At 38.5% G+C, this 19,545-nt stretch overlaps 1 protein-coding gene across 2 annotated transcripts; it reads right to left on the minus strand.

Annotated features, from left to right (window-relative positions):
- Positions 1-1,105: 1,105 nt before the first annotated feature.
- Positions 1,106-15,501, minus strand: LOC121942477 (annexin A2-B-like). 2 transcript variants are annotated; one of them, XM_042485698.1, is made up of 13 exons: positions 15,197-15,501; positions 11,567-11,628; positions 10,305-10,398; positions 8,559-8,653; positions 8,303-8,416; positions 7,329-7,419; positions 6,823-6,902; positions 5,747-5,806; positions 5,558-5,651; positions 4,675-4,770; positions 4,279-4,337; positions 3,142-3,264; positions 1,106-1,341 (listed from the first exon to the last, which is right to left on the minus strand). In XM_042485698.1, exons 2-13 carry the CDS (start codon positions 11,615-11,617, stop codon positions 1,282-1,284), a joined length of 1,017 nt encoding a protein of 338 aa, XP_042341632.1. In that variant the 5' UTR covers positions 11,618-11,628; positions 15,197-15,501; the 3' UTR covers positions 1,106-1,281. The 2 variants fall into 2 exon arrangements, with proteins under 2 accessions (XP_042341632.1, XP_042341638.1); XM_042485704.1 differs by lacking the exon at positions 15,197-15,501 and having other exon boundaries at positions 11,567-11,713.
- Between the last annotated feature and the right edge of the window lie 4,044 nt (positions 15,502-19,545).

The raw sequence follows: 19,545 nt of genomic DNA on the forward strand, positions 1-19,545 counted from the left end.
AACTTAACAAGATAATGATTGAGGGGATAATATTTTGTTATACAATATCACTTTGAAATAAACGGCGAATACTTTTGTTTTTGGTAGACAGAAAACATATTCTGCCCAGTGTCTGCAGGATTAGGAATCTGTGATCCAGGTCTTTGCACGCTGGCACCTTTAATAACAAATTTAATAATGGCCCCAGAGGGGTGCACATCCATGTAGTAAACTCCCTTTCCCTTTTTTTTTTACACCAAAAAGGCATAACAATTATAAGTATAAAAATATAAAAAGTGCAAAAAGATGGAAATTGCAAAATGGAACTTGCCAAAAGTTTTTAAAGAAAAAAAAAATAAAATCAAAGGTTTTTAAGAATCACAAATAAATTTTGAAGGAAAAAAAATTTAAAAACAAAACAAACAAACAGAAATTGATTTTTTTTTTTTAAATTAGCAGTGAGATAAAAAACAAGATACAAACAATTAAAGCTGTATGCCTGTCCCCTAAGACAAATTAAAATCTTAAGTCTTCCCCGGGTCTTAAAACATATTTGAATATCTGAACACAGCAGAGATCAGAGAGGTTATTCTCTCTCAGTGTGTCTGTGCTGGTTATAAATGAGGGGTGCTGATGAATAGCTGAACACAGCAGAGATCAGAGCTTATTCTCTCTCAGTGTGTCTGTGCTGGTTATAAATGAGGGTGCTGATGAATAGCTGAACACAGCAGAGATCAGAGAGCTTATTCTCTCTCAGTGTGTTTGTGCTGGTTATAAATGAGGTGTGTTGGCTAATATCTGAACACAGCAGAGATCAGAGAGCTTATTCTCTCTCAGTGTGTTTGTGATGGTTATAAATGAGGGTGTTGGCTAATATCTGAACACAGCAGAGATCAGAGAGCTTATTCTCTCTCAGTGTGTTTGTGATGGTTATAAATGAGGGTGTTGGCTAATATCTGAACACAGCAGAGATCAGAGAGCTTATTCTCTCTCAGTGTGTTTGTGCTGGTTATAAATGAGGGTGTTGGTTAATATCTGAACACAGCAGAGATCAGAGAAGCTATTCTCTCAGTGAGTCTTTGCTGCTCTCTGCTGGTCGCTTCATCAAACAGCAAACAAACACACAAACAGCTGAAAAGGTTTTATTTCACAAACTGAAGCTGCTCACAAAGGTGGAGGTGATCTGTTTAATGTGGAAGTGAACACAAAAAAGGCTCTAATACTGTAAGAAGATCTGCAGTCAGCTGATATTTCAAACTCAGCGGCATTCTGGGAAACTGAGTCCAGATGGAGTTCAGGGTCTCAGTCATCTCCTCCACACAGACTGAGCAGAGCCTTCTGGTAGTCTCCTTTAGTGTGCTCCTGAAACACACAACCAATATATTATTATTATTATTATTATTATTATTATTATTATTATTATTATTATTATTATTAATGACAACAATAAACGCACTAACCTAAAGGTAACCATGAACTGGCTCCTTTCACTGTGATATATTACTATATATAATATTGTTATTTTGATATTTCTGATCAAGATTTTTTGCTATTTTTATTACTATTACTTTTCTTTACTGTTACTATTACTAATTAAGAAAAAAAGTACTGTTATTACAATAAATGCCTGATAAGTCACTATCCGTTCACAAATGAGTAAACACAAAGATGATTTATTAGAATTTACTAGGTTTGAGGTCCTGATTTGAAAACAGCTGATTATAATGAAAATGTATATTTTGTTTGCTTTTATTTATTGTTTCTCAGGTAACACCAGTGAAAAGACAAGAAGCACATTTATATGACTGTTAAATGCATATTCCAAAAAAATCTGATAAAATAAATGAAAATAAATGAATGAACTGCAACTGTAGATCATTTACTTTTTCTGTTTTTTGTAGTTAAGTCAATCTGTTCTTCATGTTAATTTACTGGACATTTGTTCAATATTCACTGTATCACCAAACTCATAATGACTGACTGTGTCTTCATAGTTCCGGGTTACCTGTTGTAGCAGGTGGGACTTTAATCAGTGACGCACAAAACACAGGTGAGTGAAGTAGCTGCGGCCTCCGAGCTCGCGCGCAGGTAAGCTGTGCGGTGATGCTGCGGGTTTAAAGTCATTTCTGCTGCTTCCAGGGATGAAAATGTCACGGTGGATGACTGAGCGTCACCGTCGGTGTAAAAGCGGCTGTTAGTTCCGCTAAAGTGTCGGAGATTGAGTCTCATTTGCATATTTTCGGTGTGTGTGCAGCAGGAGGCTGAGAGAGCCTGAGCCTGACGGTGAGCTGCTCCTCCTGCTCCTGCTGCTCCCCCTGCTCCTCCTGCTCCTTACTTTGGTTTAATGGAGCTCTGAGCTGAAGCTCCTTATTTCAGCCTCACTTTATGTCTATTTTCTGAACAGCTGTTTAAAGATGCAGAGGGTTTGGGGGATAAATTGGCAGAGATGGGAAATGCATCCCATGTATATCCCATATTTATTTGATATGTTGTTAAGAACCGTCGGGAATTTGAAAATCCAACTATAGTATCTGATCCTAGTATCTGATAAATGGTGTAATTCTAGTGTTTAACTTTTTTAGGCCCGCAAGACGCCGTGTGAAGTGTCGAAGGCATGTTTTCTCTGAAAATCTCCTAAAATGTTAAAAGGAAAGAGAATTCGGCAAAAACTTTAAGAGAAAAAAAAAATAACCAAAAAATGTTCAAAAGATTTTAAAGAAAAATAAAATTGCCCCCCAAAATTTAAAAGAAAAAGCAAAAAATCATCAAAAAGAAAAACGGAAATTTACAAAAGTTTTTAAAGAAAAAACAACAACAAAGTTAAGAATCAAAAATAAATTTTGAAGAAAAAATATCGCCAACATTTTTAATAACAAAACAAACAAACAGAAATTGGCTTTAAAAAAAATAGCAGTGAAATAAAAACAAGATACAAACAGTTAAAGCTGTATCCCTGTCCGCTGAGCCAAATTAAAATTTTCAAGTTTCCCCGGGCCTTAAAACATATTTGACATGCCCCCCCCCCCCCCCCCCCCCCCTTATTTTGAAACAAGGACAATAGTAGGAGAGACGATGCGTGTGTGTGAGCGCGCGCGTTTATGTGTGTGTGTGTGTGTGTGTGTGTGTGTGTGTGTGTGTGCGTGTGTGTGTGCGTGCGCTCACAGCGATGGTCTGGTACAGCGATCGTTTGTGCTGCCTCTTGAACTCTGTTCTGATCTTCATCAGGTCGACTTCACAGCGGGACACCATGATCCTGGTCACCACCTTCTCCTTCGCTCCTTTACTCTGCAGAGACGAAGAGGACGGGGACAGAGGAGGATAGAGAGACATCAGAAACAGAAGACGGTGTGTATAATGTCACTGTGATAGAAAAGATGGACAAAACCTTTCAAATTAACCTCCTGAGACGCTGCATCCTCACATAAGGACATTTTGGACCTGCTGTCCTTGTTCACTGACACTTTTTTGTGCCATCTAGTGGCAGCAAGAGTACAAAACACCGAGCAAAGCTTTGATTATTGATATTTGAAGTCCAAATCTGTCCAAATCTGTTTGTCTGTACCCAAAAATCCCCGATATCCCATAAACCAAGAAATAACACTCCAACTGAGATTCAGCATGATGATGGGCCTCGTTTAACTCAAGCTACTGAAAACGTTTCAACATTTACAAAGATGATCCCTAAAAAGTCGAATGACCGATTCGTCAAAGAAAGCTGGCACATCACAAATCTACAACGAACTTTGCAAAAAACAAAAAAATCACCCGTAAACTGTCTGCAGGGGATAATGTGAGTTTAACCTGCATGCTCACAGAGAGGCTCGTTGGTGCATTATTTTAGGTGCAAAGACTGAAAGCTGAAGTTTAAAAAATTCTCATCTTTCAACCCCCCCAAGCTTCGATTAATCACAAATATTTTATTTTACCCCTTTAATTTTACTGCTTTTATTACTGTCAAATTGTATTATTATTACTATTATTATTATTTTTTTACTGTTATTATTTTATTTATTTTTTTTTGCTTGTTTTATCTGAGATTTATGCTTGTTTTATCTGAGATTTATTTGAGTATGTGGAGAGCTCTGTTAAGTTAAAAATGAAAAAAAAAATCATACATATTTGAACATGTAACTTAAGTTACCAAATAAATAGTAAAACGTGCAGTATGAAGTTGAAAAATTGCCTAAGAGGAATTGTGATTTATAAAGTACCCGGAAAATGAAAATACTCAGATTGTTCCTCATCACAGTACTTGTATAAAAGTACTTTCCCTCGGTGGATGAAACAGCGGGTTTGTACCTTCATGGCGTCGCTGAGTCTGTTGGCGAAGTACAGCTGCCTGTTTTCAAAGCACTCCACTGTGAAGAGAAGACACGGACCCGTTACACAATCTGTGGGTCTAGTTTTTCATCACAGTCGTCAAATCTCACGAACAGACTCAAACCAACAAAACGTGTTTGTCTCAGCACTGACTGAAATCCTGAAAAAATCGATGCAAAGAAGTGAATAGATGTGAATTCAGGCAGAAAAAAATCAGCTCTTGTGAGAAATTGGCCTGTGTGTGATTTCCTATCAGAGATCCAGCTGACAATCTTCTGATGTTTCTGAGATTCATAAATGACGAAAAACGGTAAATCGGAGCATCTCTGTGTTTGTGGAGAATGAGACGTCCGGTGGTGAAGAGTTGTTTGTTACCCAAAGTGAGGAAGGACTTCTCCAGATCTCCCTTCACCTCCTTCCTGATGCTCTCCTTCATGTCATACGGACTGAAGCTCTTATACCTCTCGAACACTGAGGCAGAACACACACACACACACACACACACACACACACACACACACACACACACACACACACAGACAACACGTGAACATGTGGTGCTGCATGTAAACATCTGTCACAACACGTAAAAAATGTTGCAACATGTAATAATCTGTTGCAACATTCAAAAATATTTTGCAACATGTCAAAGTATGTCACAGCATGTATAGATATGTTACATCCTATAAGAATGTCGGAGAAATGTAAAAATATTTTGCAACATGTAACAAAATATTGAAACATTAAAGTTATGTTGCAACATTTAAATACTATATATTTCAACATGTGAAAATGTGTTGCAACATGCAAATATATTTTGTAACGTGTTAAAGTATGTGACAGCATGTATAGATGTGACCGCGTGTGTAGAGGTGATGTGAGGGTCTGAGGGCAGAGGGATGTCGTACACTGTAAAGTCCTCTGAGGCAAACCATGTTTTGTGATATGGCTCTATAAAATGAAATTGACTTGACTTGAATTGACTATGTTACATCATATAAGAATGTCGCAGAAATGTAAAAATATTTTGCAACATGTAACAAAATATTGAAACATTAAAGTTATGTTGCAACATTTAAATACTATATATTTCAACATGTAAAAATATATGTTGCAACATGTAAATATGTTTTGCAACATGTAAAAATATGTTAACCATGTGTGTGTGTGCAGTGTTTTAATTATGATAATGCATGTTATTTATAGATTATTTATTATTTTCACAGCACTCAAAGACGCCGTGTAAAGTGTCGCTCACCTCTCTGCAGGTGCGGGACGCTCCTCTGAGCCATGATGGTGATCCAGGTCGCCACGTCGGTCCCTTTCCTCTTCACGCCGGCTTCATACAGAGACTGAGACGTTCACACAGACAGAGCAGATCGTTTAGAGTCACCGAGGTATGAAGGAATACTGACAGATTATGATTTATGATTTATAGATCACTCACTCTGGCGTCGTCGTCGATCTTCTCGTAGTCGACCACGTTAGAGGGCTCATCTCTCTTTGTCTGAAGATTAAAACACAACATATCGGTCAAAACCATGTAGAAATGACAACTGAACTGTCGTTAAAAAGCAGCCTGGTGGTTCTGAGTATTTGCTCCGAGCTCAGTGACAAAACGCCGAAATATTTCAGTTTTGTTTTTAGTAATAATATCTAAAAATATCACACAGCCGGACACATTAAAGAGGGGAAAACAGTTCATACCTGTAAAGTGCTACAGAGAAAATAACTTTTTATAATAAAATATAAGAACATTTCTTTTATCATCACTCATTTACAGATTTTGTCATTATGAAGAGGATCAGCGTCACTCTTTCTCTTTTATTCTTTCTTGCTGTAAAAGTACAAATATCACACTGTGAAAATACTCTGTTACAAGTAAAAGTTCTGAAGTGAAATTATTACTTAAGTGAAAGTATGCGAGTACAATCAGTAAAATATGGTTTAACCCTTTGAAACCTGAGCTGACTGTCTAACTGATTTCTTACAAATACACAGGAAAAAAGCAATGAGCAACTCAAGAAACTGAACCAAAAATTGACAAGAAAACTATAAAAAGTGACAGAAAATTACCTGAAAATTAGTCAAAATACAAACAAAAAACAAATGAAGTAATTTCTTGGAAAAGGTGCATTAAAAATATAATAATTTTGTAACATGTTAATATATGGAGGCCTAATTATAATAATTATAAATACAGATTTTATTCTTCTTAGACGTTTTTCCGTAGCTTTTACAATAAATAAATTCAAAGTCTACTTCTTTCTTTCAACTTTTTTTGCCCAGTTGCTCATTGCCTTTTTGCCAACGTTTTTTAAAAAAAATAAATTGCATCTATTGTTTAGGGTCCAAAACTTTAAATACCTGCAAAAGGTGTTTGAACGCAGCACAAGAAAAGTGACGTTGCGCCAGATTTCAAAGTTTTTGGGAAAATTGTTGGATACCTCTGTTCTGAATTATTTGAAAAAACTGCGTCTGGAAAACGATGGACGTGCTGTTAGCGGTTAGCGTCTGAGCTACCTGAACCAGAGCCAGCAGCAGTTTGGCGAAGTCTCCCGACGTGTCTCCGGCGACGTCTTTGTCCAGCTCCTTCTTAAACACTGAAGACAGAAACAAAAGGACGTCAATGCCACGAAAAACAACAACAACAACAACAACAGCGTGGTAAATTTCACCTGTTAATACGCTGACGTTAGCCTCAGAGGCTAACAAGCCACATGTTGTAACTGATTACGTGTAAAGCTAACATGCTCAACAACCATTTTTAATTTGCACTTTTTTCAGTTTAAGAAAACTAAACAAAGAGACATGAAACATGTAACGTTATGGTGCAATACTGATAGATATATTATGATACCAGAATCATTAATATATAGAATTACCAGATTTGAATGAATATTTTTAGTTAATCCAGTAAAAAGAGAGAATCAGCTGTGCAGGTTTACTGTTGCATCTTTTTAATGAAGTTGTTGTGTTTTAACTGAATTTTGAGCTGAATTTATTTGGAGGAAGATTTCTGAACGCACTCTCTCTGTAAACCTTCTTGATCTCCAGCAGTTCTTCGTTGTTTCTGGAGCAGACGATCTCTATGAGGGTCTCCTCGTCTGTCCCCAGTCCCTGGACACACAAAAACCAGCAGGTGAGACTCCTCAGTCATCACATTATCACCACTAACATTTAAAAAATGACTGTCAGAGCCGCTTTATCGCTCAAAATATTTATCATCCAAAGTAAAAGTGCTCACTGTGACTGATGTGATAGATCAGACTATTAAGTATTGATGCATTAATGTAATATTAATCAGCATTTGTAGCATTTTACTTTTGAAGTTGAGCTGCGGTCAAACTTTTTTTTAGTGTTTAAATCATTAAACTCAGCTGGTTTATATTTGAAACGAGCTCTAATTCCTTCACACAAACCTGTTGCTCAGCAAGAATGGAAATAAAGTTAAATTATTTATTTATCCTTTTGAGAACTGGAAAAATTGGCTTTTTTTTAAAAAATTCAAAAACAGGGGAAGAAAAAAATGAGCTGAAAATAAGGATATTACACAGAGGTTAAGCAAGAAATATGTGAAAAGTGCAAGAAAATTACCTGAAAATTTTTCCAGAACAAATAAGCAATAAACAAATAAATAAAAAGCAGAAAATGCTTAAAAATTATAATTATTGTGTAAAATAATTTTAAATATATAATTAGAAATATAGTTCACTGGACAATTTTCCTTGGCTTATAAATAGTCTTCAGCATCTACTATTCTGTCTCTGTTTTTTTTTTTTTTTTTTACATCTCTCGTGTTTCTTCTCGTCTTTTGCGTCTTTCTTTGGTGGCTTCAGTCAAATTAACTGACTGATTAAATTGTGGAGAATCTCACAGAGCTAATAACAGCGTGTCTGTATTAAAAATGCAATCATATATAATTTCTCCCCTTCGGTCAGAGCTGAGTTTGACTGAGTCACGGGTGTGAACGCAGCCTCACTTCCCCGTCGGTGGTTCTGACCTTCATGGAGGCTCTGAGCTCGGAGGCGTCGTACTGCGCGGTGCTCTTCATCAGACCCAACATCAGAGCCTCCAGAGAGCCGGACAGCGCCCCCTTCAGGGCCGAGATCAGGTCCTGCAAAAGATTCGGGGACACACAAACCAGAAGTCTTTAAAAAATACTGGAAACAATCATCTAGAGCAGAAAGGAGGTGAGTTACATCTCTGATTCAGACCAGCACGTCAACGGTTTTTATTTTAGCAGAAAGACTTTGAACCTTTTTGGCGAAGCGTTCGTATTCAAAGGCGATCTCCCTCCGCTGCTCGTAGCTGCGCCTGGTCAGGATGTCGATGACGGTCTGTTCGTCCACACCTGCAGGATAAAGATTTAATAAGATAAAGATTTATCTAAGAGTCCACCGTCATTCATTTCTGGCTTCTGCTGCTTCCTGACATAAAAACAAGACATCTGTTTGATTTCCTTTCAAAATCACAAAAATCGCGTCCTGAGCAGAAAACACGTCGTTTTGGTTTGAACAGCTCAGACGTGGACCGAAGCTCGTCAGTAATCTGAGATCTGAGCGTGAGTGAATGAAATCTGACAAACCGCATTAAAAACAGGAATCTTAGAGTTCAGTTGGTCAGAAAGGTTAAAGGTTAATATCGTGCAAGAGTTTTCAAACTGAATATTTAAAGGTCCGAATGTGATCCGTGTTCACAGCCAAAACGTCAGAGCGATCGGTGATTCGGTTGTCAGTTGTTGCCGAGCAGCCGCTCAGTCGCTCTCTGCTGAGTCAGAGATCTCAAAAAAAACAGCTCGTTTGTTGGACGGGAGGATTTGAAGTGTTTGTGTTTCGTCCTCTGCTCTGTCTTCGGAGGACGTTAGAAATGTCTGAGCTTTGTCGCAGCTGTCTCTGTGCAGATCCAACACAGCTGCTGATCGAGGCTAAATCAACAAACATTTCTCCGTCTTCTCGTTGTTGAAAACTCGGTTTTCTTGGTCAACTTTTCTTTTCTTCGCACAGTTGGACAGTGATGTCCTCGCTGCGTTAACGCACACTGACAGAAGACACCGAAGTCTCGCTTTCTCGTGTCCACAGGACAGAACGTTAATCGTCCGTTAGCCGGTAACTAATTTACTAATTGTTAATGGACGCCTAATAGCTGACCCCTGAACTCTGACACGTGATGACTTAAACCTCGCCGTCTGCAAATGTTGCCATGATAACGCTGTCAGACAGGGAAACGAAAAAGCTTACTTGCAACTTGAACTACGTTTATTTCATTTGTAAAGTTTACAGTTTCTGTGTGTTGCATTTTTTTCCACATCATTATTTTCTTTTATTTCGTGTGTTTTTTAGGTTATTGTCGTTACGTAAAGTTTTTGACCTTGCTGCTCTGCGTGCTTTAGAAATTGCCCTTCAAATAAAGTGTTTGAATTTGAATTGAACTGAAATGAATATTGCAAAGATTTCCGAGTCTCTCTGGAGCTCTGCGGTCACAAAATGTGAGTAAACGGTCGCGATCGGCGCTCTGCAGATAGAAAAACACGACCAACACTCATTAAATTAGACTGCAGCGCTGGTAAACCTGATGATTGATTCTCTGTGAGCTCGAACAAACGAACCGCTCTCCACTTCTTACTTTAACAGCAGTCGTGCTTCCTGCTTGTAAAATGTAGCTAAATATCAAAATCCTCAAAATTGTGCCAGTAGTTTTTACTGCAGTCCTGAGAAACAGGCAAAACTGAAAACTTGACTTCCTGGTGGAAATAAAAAATGGAAAATAAATTCTTTGCAGCAGCATCAGATCTGTCCATGGTGACTTTGCCTCATTAAAACAAAGCTGGTTCTCCGGTCCTGAACTGAGACCGTCTGCAGTTTAAGGCCTCAGGATTGTCTCTGCAGACTCTGAGCTCACGCCGACCTTCCTGTTTTGGGCTGACGTCCTGCTTTTATTTGCAGATCACGGTTACATAACTGAGAATAATGTGGAAAATTGCAGGCAGCAGGCGACTCTCTCACCTTTGGTCTTGATGGCCGTCTCGATCCTGGCGGCGTCTTTGGCCGGGTCGAAGTCTCGTACCGGCACCACGGTGGGGAATTTGGGCTCGACTTCCTACAGAGGACGGAGAGAGATGCGTTACCTCACCGTCTGCTGCTGCTGTTTCGAAACATGTAGTAAAGAATTTTAAAATTGTTTCTAGCAGATGAGCTTTTAGACCGAACATCGAATCGATGTTCACTCGTTAATTAATCAACTAGGGATCGCTTTGATATCACACACTCGTATCACTCTGTGCACAAAACGCTATTTTCAATACCAGGCTATAAAACATATTTTATCTCAATATGATTTTCTACTAAGATTTTCTAATTAGTTTATTTCTAAAACCAACATCCGTTCTAATCATAAATATTAAATATACATTCATTTTCAGATTTTTAACCCTTTAAATGTAAGTTTTTGTCATGATGCCACAATGTTTTTAGATTTAAAAAAAACAAACACAAAAAAAATAATTATTTTTAATATACTACATGCAGAGTAGTTTGTTTTTTTGTTATTGTAGCTGCTGACAGTCTGGGATATGTCAGTGTATGAGTGTAGCTGCTGACAGTCTGGGATATGTCAGTGATCAGCAGCTACATTGACTGTGACAGGTCACCTAGTGGAAATAGCATGTATTTCCTCCATATGCCAAATATGGTCAAAATGACCTCATCAGGTGGAAAATAGTCAAAATGACAAATTCAGAGTCAAAAGCCCAGAATGACACCCAGAAATAATACAAGTCCTGTTTTTCTGCTCTGATGGCTGTGGGATCAAAAATGTCAGTTTGAATGGGTTTCAATGGAGCATTTTTGGACCTGAACAGTCTGAATGTAACTATTTAGTTTCCACAGTGTATTTTAGACTTATTGTAGGAGCTGAGCTGCAAATTCACTGATTACACTCAAATACACAATCTGGACTACATTTGGGACACATGCATGAAATGTAATAATATTGTTTATTGACGCAGTAACCGACTCATCAATGACGGACGACCTCTTCTTCAGCTTATCAGGTGAACTCTGGGTGGAGAACAAACCACACCTGTTCCTGTTTTATCATGAGGGCAGTAAAACACTGAACGTCCTCTCAGAGCCGTAAAGATACGGACGTGCAGTTGTGTAATCTAAAGATTCAGTCCAGAGCAGCGTCCATACGTCCACATTTCATATTGAATATTTATCATGCTTCTATCCTCCTGTTTCCTGTGTGATGTCAGCAGGTGACTCACCCCTCCGTACGACAGCGTCAGTTGACCCAGAAACTCGGACACTAGCGCCATGATGAGTCGACCTGCAGGGAGTCAACACAGACCGTCACAAAGTCAGCTTCCACCACTTAAAATAAAACACACTTCACTCAAACTGTTTTGGGTGAAATAAATCCTTAATTCACCAAGTTAGATGTAAAAAACATGCCGTTATTCCCCACACTCTCTCTGCCTGCTAGCTGCCGGCTGTTTACAGTCCTGTAACTTCTTGTTTGTGTAATTAGCGTGTGCACGCAGGCTTTTCAAACACGGGTAAACCTGCTAAATATAGGCAATCGGCTGCATTCCCACAGCCAGAGAACACACCACTGCAGCAGACAAGTCTGCCTTTCTGTCAGCTTGTGTGTGTGTGTTTTGTTTTGTTGGTGTGTCCGTGTGACGTCACAGACAGGAAGCAGAGCAGCTAAACACAGACAGCAGCATGAGCAGAGGTTTTTGTTAACTTTTCAGTGATTTCTTCTCTTTATATTTCTCAGACTGATTCAGTGTCTCTTTCAAACTTGGTGCAGATGAATTTGGATCGATGTTTTAGCTGCTCAGGAGGAGACAGACAGTAATTGGTGACGGCACCTCGTAGCATCCCGCCGGTTTAGCAGCTGAGCGCTCTGAGCAAAAAATGCGCTTTTCAAAATCAGGCTATAAAAAAACAAATCAAAGCCATTAGCAAAGCAATTCCTCTGTTCAGCTGTTATTCAGGACGTTACTTCGGGTGATGATGCCAAAAAAAAAATTATATTCTACAAGAAGATTTACTTTTTTATGATCACAGCCTGGGATACGTCAATGATTAGCAGCAACATTCATTTTTGCACTTTTTTTGTGCAGTGTCAAATACTAACAGTCAGACCACACTGCACAAAATCAGGCTACAAAAGTAATTATACATTAATACGATTATTGATATGATTGCACCTTGCAGGTTAAGGAGCTGAAATTAGTGCGTCCACCGGGTGTTTTATTCCCATCAGTACTGATCAGGGAAGTACAAATGAAAAATGTGCATAAAAACCTGCTGACACCAGATGAGAAATCATAAAGTTACATCACAAACTACACATTTTCTCGCAGTGGGAACGTTTGGTTTTCAGAATTTCATTTTTACAAAAGTTTGAGCAAACAAAAAGTCTGTTAACATTCAGAGCGTCAGAATCCAGCCGGCTGTAAAGGCGTCACATAGGTGTGTTTGATTTATTGACCGGGACGAGCCGGAGGGCGTGTCAGCAGGAGCGGCCGCTGATAAGGAGTCTGGATCACAGAGCAAACACATCTGAAGGTGTGTGGAGTCTCTTATGCAACACACACACACACACACACACACACACACACTAAAACACTGAACTCTGTTTTAAGATATTGTTAACTTATAACCGATGAATTTATCCTGTTTTAAAACATTAGAGAGGAACAGGAAAGCTGCTTCCTCGACCTTTGACCTCCTTACAAAACATTAACAGGAAGTGTGTGGGGGTCGGCGTTTCATCACCTAGCAACAGCAAACACAAACAGACCTGAACTTTTGCTCCAACAGACAGAATCATTCAGATTTTAAACTTTTGAGCAAATTAGTTTGATTATTATTTTTTTCTTTTTTAAGAAATCACCCAATGGTCCAAAAACAACAAGAAATTAGTAAAAAGTTACAAAAAATTACCTGAAAATAAGAATAAAAGGAAAGTAAAGAAAAACAAAATACACAAGAAACTGATTTGGAAAAAAAACATGCAAAAAATCTAAATATATACATTTTAAAACAAATTCTTGGGCCAATTTCTTTTTCACCTTTTACTAATTTCTTGACATTTTTTCTTTAAATTCTTAAAAAGCTTGTGAGAAGCGACAGAGCAAAGCTCAAGGAAAAGGATAAAGGATTAAAGAGAAGCGCCACCATTTTAAATCTTCCTGTGCAGCATGTTTTTATTCTCCATCAGTATGTTAAAAGTTCAGACGCAGTTTGTGAATGTCAGAGCTCATTTTTGCCCTGAGCTGAGCCTCTCAGGCTACATGGCCAAAAATATGTGGACGCTTAAACATAGCACACACAAAGGGTTCAATCAGTGATATTATTAGTGTTGAAAAAATGAAAAATGATTGAAATGAACATTTCTTACATTTTTAAAAATCTTTTTATTTTTCACTTTATTTGCTTTAAAAAATGACTGAAACAGTTAATGAATTAGCGGAATAGTTGCCACTTATTTTCTTTCGGGGATATTGTTATTTTTTATGTCATGTTTAAACGAGAACGGCCTGAAAAACAGGACAGACTTTTCTTCTGCGTTTCCAGTGTCAAATTAAAATTCATTTATATTGAGGGAGGGAGGGGCAAATGTCCAAGTTTAAAACATTAATTGGGACATATGCAAAATCTACACGTTTGCATGCAGGGTTAATGTCATATTTCCTGCATGGGTACAATAGAAATTGCACAGGAAACAAATATATATTTAGATGGGACCTAGAAATAAATGTATAAACGTTTTTAAATTAGCTGCTATATTTACCATACAATTACATGGCATCATCAGAGTGTTGCATTCTGGGAACAAGGATGTTAGTCATCAGTCAAATTTTATTTATAAAGCACCTTTCAAATGAATCAAATCCAATTCAAGGTGCTTTACAGTTTGATAGAAGAATCAAAAACAAGAACAATTTATGGAAAAAGCAAAAATGGATCTTAAGAACACAGAAAATAGAATAAGTATAAACGATAACATTTGGATAGTAAGACATTACACAAAAGCCAGACTAAAAAGTAGAACTAGACTACATTTTTTTAGATTTACAAAATGTTATTTTTTTTAACAGCTGGGTTAAAATGTTAAGAGAACTATATTTAGAATTATCTCAATTTTACAGAATTATTCTAATTTTTTAACACTTTTTTTCAGGTAATTTCCTTGCTTTTTTGTTGCCGTTTTTGTTTTTTGTGTGTGTGTGTTTTTTTTTCTAATTTTCCTGTGTTTTTTGTTTCTATGTTTGTTTTGTGTTTTGTCATTTTCTTGTACTTTTTGCTCATTTCTTGCTTATCTCTGTCATTTCTTAAGTTGCTCTTTGGCTTCTGTCCATGTTTTTGAACGAAATGAAGTCCACCTTTTAAAGGGTTAATGTCTTTTCTAAGCAGCAGCAGCTGGCAGGTATCCAGATAAAGAAATAAAGAAAAGAGGAAATAAAGTTGAGGCTGCTGCGGTCTCTAATAACCTGTTTCTGCGTGCAGATAACGGCGCTCCATCACCTCGCTGTGATCTGCTCTCTGTATCTGACATGAAGACGATACTCTGGTGATTACAAGCTGGCAGAGAGCAAAGCGGCTCTGCAGGGAAGACTTTACCCGGCCGCACCCGTCCACCAGCTCGCTCTTATCACGTTTCAGCTGCCTCTTAAGAGATTTTAACTCCTAATAGTTTCTTCACAAATTTACACAGACTGAATGACTCACTGGATGGATGTTTCCTGTAGTTAAAAGTACTAAAAAACGCCTAAATACTTTGTGTTGTTAAGCAGTCGACATGCTGATCCTTCACTCGAATGTCTTTACGGCTGAGATGTGAGCAGACAAACAGCTGCAGGTCATTCTTTGTGTTTTCTTACCTTCAGCAGCAGCAGTGAGGCAGCGAGCAGCAGCAGCTCCGTTATGATCCTGGACTGGAAAGGGTGTGGTGGTTAAATACCAGCTGACTCAAACACACACACACACACACACACACACACACACACGCTCGGTCCTATCTTAGTGCCTGCATGACTCAGTGGTTGAGACTTTTTCACATGGACATAAATTCCTCACACAGGTTCGGATCGCCTCGCCTGCTTTCTGTCTCCACGGACAGACTGCCCTCTGATTGGTTGGCAAGTGTCCATTAGAGTACTACACAGAGAGCTCAAAGTACAAATACCTCCGCATTGATATTTTACGGTGCATGTAAGTAGGCGGGTTTCCATCACAGATTTGTGCAAAACTTGAATGATATTTAATAAATGTGATAAAACTCAGTGGTGAGCTGACTGTTTCCACTGAGTGATGTGCAGCTTCTCCTCTGGTGATAACATCCTGGTAACCATGGCGATGGATGTTTTAAACATCAGCAGCTTTATTTCTATTGCAACCACTGCAGTAGTTGCCATTATTTCCAATCCAAGGCCACGCCCACCCCTCCATGTCAGTGAATGGGTCATAGGTCAAACTAAAAACTCAAAGTACACGTTAAATCAGTGTTTCTGTCGCTGAAGGTCGTTCTCATCGCCCTGATGTTTGTTCAAGTGTTTGTTTTCATGATAAGTTCGGTTTTAATGAGGTGTTAAATTATACAAAAGGGGGATTTTCCACCATGATTGACAGCTGTGACAGCCAATCTGTGCCCATTAATCCCAGTGATCCCACTGATCCCAGTGTATTTAAACTCTTAAACGGCAGATTTCACTTGAAAAACCTTCTCAACAGATCCCTGAAATATATTTAGTGTTTGTCTGCAGGTGCGACAGTGAACGCTGCTGAACTGAGCTGGACAACAGGAGTGAAAGGGTTAATGAACGTCAGCAGAAACCTTTCAGAACAAAACAGGAAGTCGAGGCTTCAACACACCTTTGGCAGAGATTCAGAGACGCTCGGGGGACAGATCGCTGTTAGGAAAATCAGCCGGACAGCTTTCACAGAGACGCAGTGTCGGAAACCGTTACAGTTCGTGCAAATGTGACCTGATAATTTAACAAAAAAAAGCATTTCACTCTGTTAACCCTTTAATACCCGGGCTGACATCAGTCACAATAATGTCACAATAATTTAAACATCTGAAATCTTAAAACTGGTTTAATTTTAATTTAATTTATTCTGTCCACAAAACTCAGTCGGCAAAATAAATATGAGTAGCTATTGTATGTTTCTGCAAACCGTGGATATGTATTTCTTCATTCATCCACCAGGAGCACTCAGACTCTCCCACCTGACTCCTGCATCCACCTGCTCACCTGTTCATCGTCCCCAGGTAGCCTCCACAGTGTTACACCGCCCTGTCTCCGTCCACAGTGTCACTGACGCTTCTGTCTGTATTTTCCAGTCCTCCTAACCTGGACCTGGTTCTGTTCCTGACCTGCTCACCTGTCGCTCCCTCCTGGACGTGTTCGACTGCTCAACTGCCATCCGACCATGTTGGAAGGTAAGCCGCCGTCCTACCAGAGCGGTCCACCGAAAAGCAAAGCTCTTTTGTCTTTCAGTCCGTCGATGTGAAGACAGCCAGGTTCTTCGGTGAAAGGTGTGAGACAGTTTGTAGCTGCAAACTGCAGAAAGTCACTGAAATTACCAAAGATTTTTACACATGCATATAATTTACCATCTGAAACTTGATAGAAATGTTATTCCAGCCCCAGTTTCCCTCTGGGTTTCTTTATAAATGTATATTGTTAATGTAAATATTGAATGAATTATGAGATTGAATTAATCTTTATTTCAAACATGAAAAAAAAAACAAAGCAAAAAACAAAAGACAAATAAAAGCAAATCTGCCTCGAGACAGAATACAATGAACAAAAGCAAAAACAGCCAAAGGACAAAAAAGAAGGCAGATACTAAACCTATATGTCAATAAATCTCAGTAAGCAAACTTAAATACGACCATGTAATACTTTATAAAAAACGTTAAGTATGGAGGTGCATGGATCCCACAAACCACCGACTTCTGTTCAGGAGTGCGGAGTTTCTTCTCCTGTGAATGTGTGTGAGAGTGTGTTTTTCTACATTTCACCTCTTTTGCCCGGTCCTAATCGTGGTGATGGTCCGCGTTGGTTGCCCCGTGCTGTTGTGTAAACATAACGACATGCTGCAGCATCCCGCCGTGTGCTCTGTTGACGGTAACGGCGTCCCAGAGCGTAAACAGACTACAACACTACTACAAACACTTAATTGGCCTTGAATGAACGGCACTTATATTGATAACTAATCTCCTGGGTGTACTGTAAGTCTGTAAGTCATCGTCATTTTTATTAGTGCCGTCTGTATGATGCACTCTAAATCCAGGTGTAAATCCAAATGTCGGATTTGAATCACTTTTAGATGTAAGCAGGCGGTCACAAAAATCAGATATAGGCAACAAATCGGAATTGGGCATCAAGCCTTACAGTATAAATCCAGTCTAAGTCTGCAGAGTTCATGTGGTCCACATGGACAAACTCCCTTCAATACTAAAAGTCTGCAGCTCCTGCAAGCACTTTTCTCTCTGTGACGACAAGCTGTGGCGTTTTAAGCCTCCAAAGACTGAAAAATCTGTAATAAGAGGTGGATTTGTCGACAGTGAGCTGATGTGGATCCGGGCTGCAGAGTCAGAAACTGTTTGGCTCAGATCAGCTGGACTCTGCATTCTTTCCTCCGTTATGTAACTCGAAACTCCTCGACGTCCCGAGGAAACTCCTGCCAACAATAACAGAGTTAATGGTGAGGGGAAAGCTCTATTGTTGTGTTTCTATTTTTTTAACTCCCCCAGCAGTCAGACCGACAGTGGACTCTTCAGTCCTTTAAGAAGAAAACATGAAACTCACTGTCATCGTCCTTAACCCTTTGGGACTTGAGCAGTTTGGCTTGTTGTCTTTCAAAAACACGAGAATTAAAATTATTAGAAATTAGAAATGACCAAAAAAAAGAGCAAAAAAATAAGTAAAAAGTAAAAGAAAATGTCCCGATTTTTTTTAAAAGAGGAAAGAAAAAAGGCAATCAAGATTTAGAAAAAGTGCTTAAAAATATATAATAATCATGAAATTATTCGTGAAATTAGTTTAAACATGTAATTATCACAATTATTAAAATATGTTTTCCTGGCTTTCTTTCTTCATCCACATCAGACCGGTTCACACTGAGTCTGAAACTGGTCACATCTGAAATTACAACGTGAACAGCTTCATTAAAAAATCTAGAAACAAAAAATCTGAATTGAGCACCAAAGCTTGCAGTGTGAACGTAGTGTCAGATTTTGAGCTGAGTCAGAAAATTGGTAAAAAAAAATCTTTTACATCTGACTTGAATGAAACTTTGATCAATAACTGATCTCTGAACCACTCGAGGCTCCACTCAGAGCGCCGTTATCGCTCCGTCTCAAAGGGTCGCGCTCAGGTCGGATGTAAATGTGATTACTGTTGGCACGGTTACCATGGAAACACAGACAATAACAATCTGTGAGTCATATCTGAGGGTTAAAACTCGAGCGCTGCTCTCAGAGCTCTGAAACATGTTTATTAGAAACCAGTTTGTCTTTTCTCTCGTTTTTTTCTCTTGATCTCTGTTTTCCTCTATTTTCTTCATTTCCTCCTTTTGTTTTTCTAACGTTCATTCTTTTGTTTGTTTCATTTTTCTTTTAAACTATTTTACTCGCTTTGTCTTTCTAGCACTTTTTATTTGTTTCACTCTGTTTACATTCATGTTTTTAATTTCTTTCCCTTTTATTTTTATTTTTTTTCTTTCAGTTCCACTTTCCTTTCAGTTTTCCTTTCTTTATTTTTTGTCACCTGATCTGAGATTTGAGGCCGTGACTTGAATGACTTGTTAACTCTCTGCTCCTCCGACAGGTCGTCTCCACAGGAGGGCGACCTGAGCTCGGGTCACCTCAGGTCAGTGCTCAGGATCTGACAGTTACATCCAAAAATTCATTTTATGAACCCACTGAAGGATTCAGAGACAGTTTTTGTTCTTTATAAGAAAAAATCAGCTGCTGGACAGTTTTTACAACCCAAAGAGAAAACAGTTTAGAGGAGGAGTGATCAGAATCAGAAAAACTTTTTTGATCTTCAGGGAAATGATGGTTTATTACAGACGCTCTGATGCCAAACAGAGAATTACAGCAAGTAGAAATAAGCACGAGCACAAAGCATATAAAAATATAAATGCAGTAATAGTAAACAATTAGCACAGCATGCAAATATTTAAATATTTCAAGAAATAAAGAACGTAAAATACGCTG

This window comes from Plectropomus leopardus, chromosome 1 (genome assembly GCF_008729295.1).
Source record: "Plectropomus leopardus isolate mb chromosome 1, YSFRI_Pleo_2.0, whole genome shotgun sequence".
NCBI lineage: Eukaryota > Metazoa > Chordata > Actinopteri > Perciformes > Serranidae > Plectropomus > Plectropomus leopardus.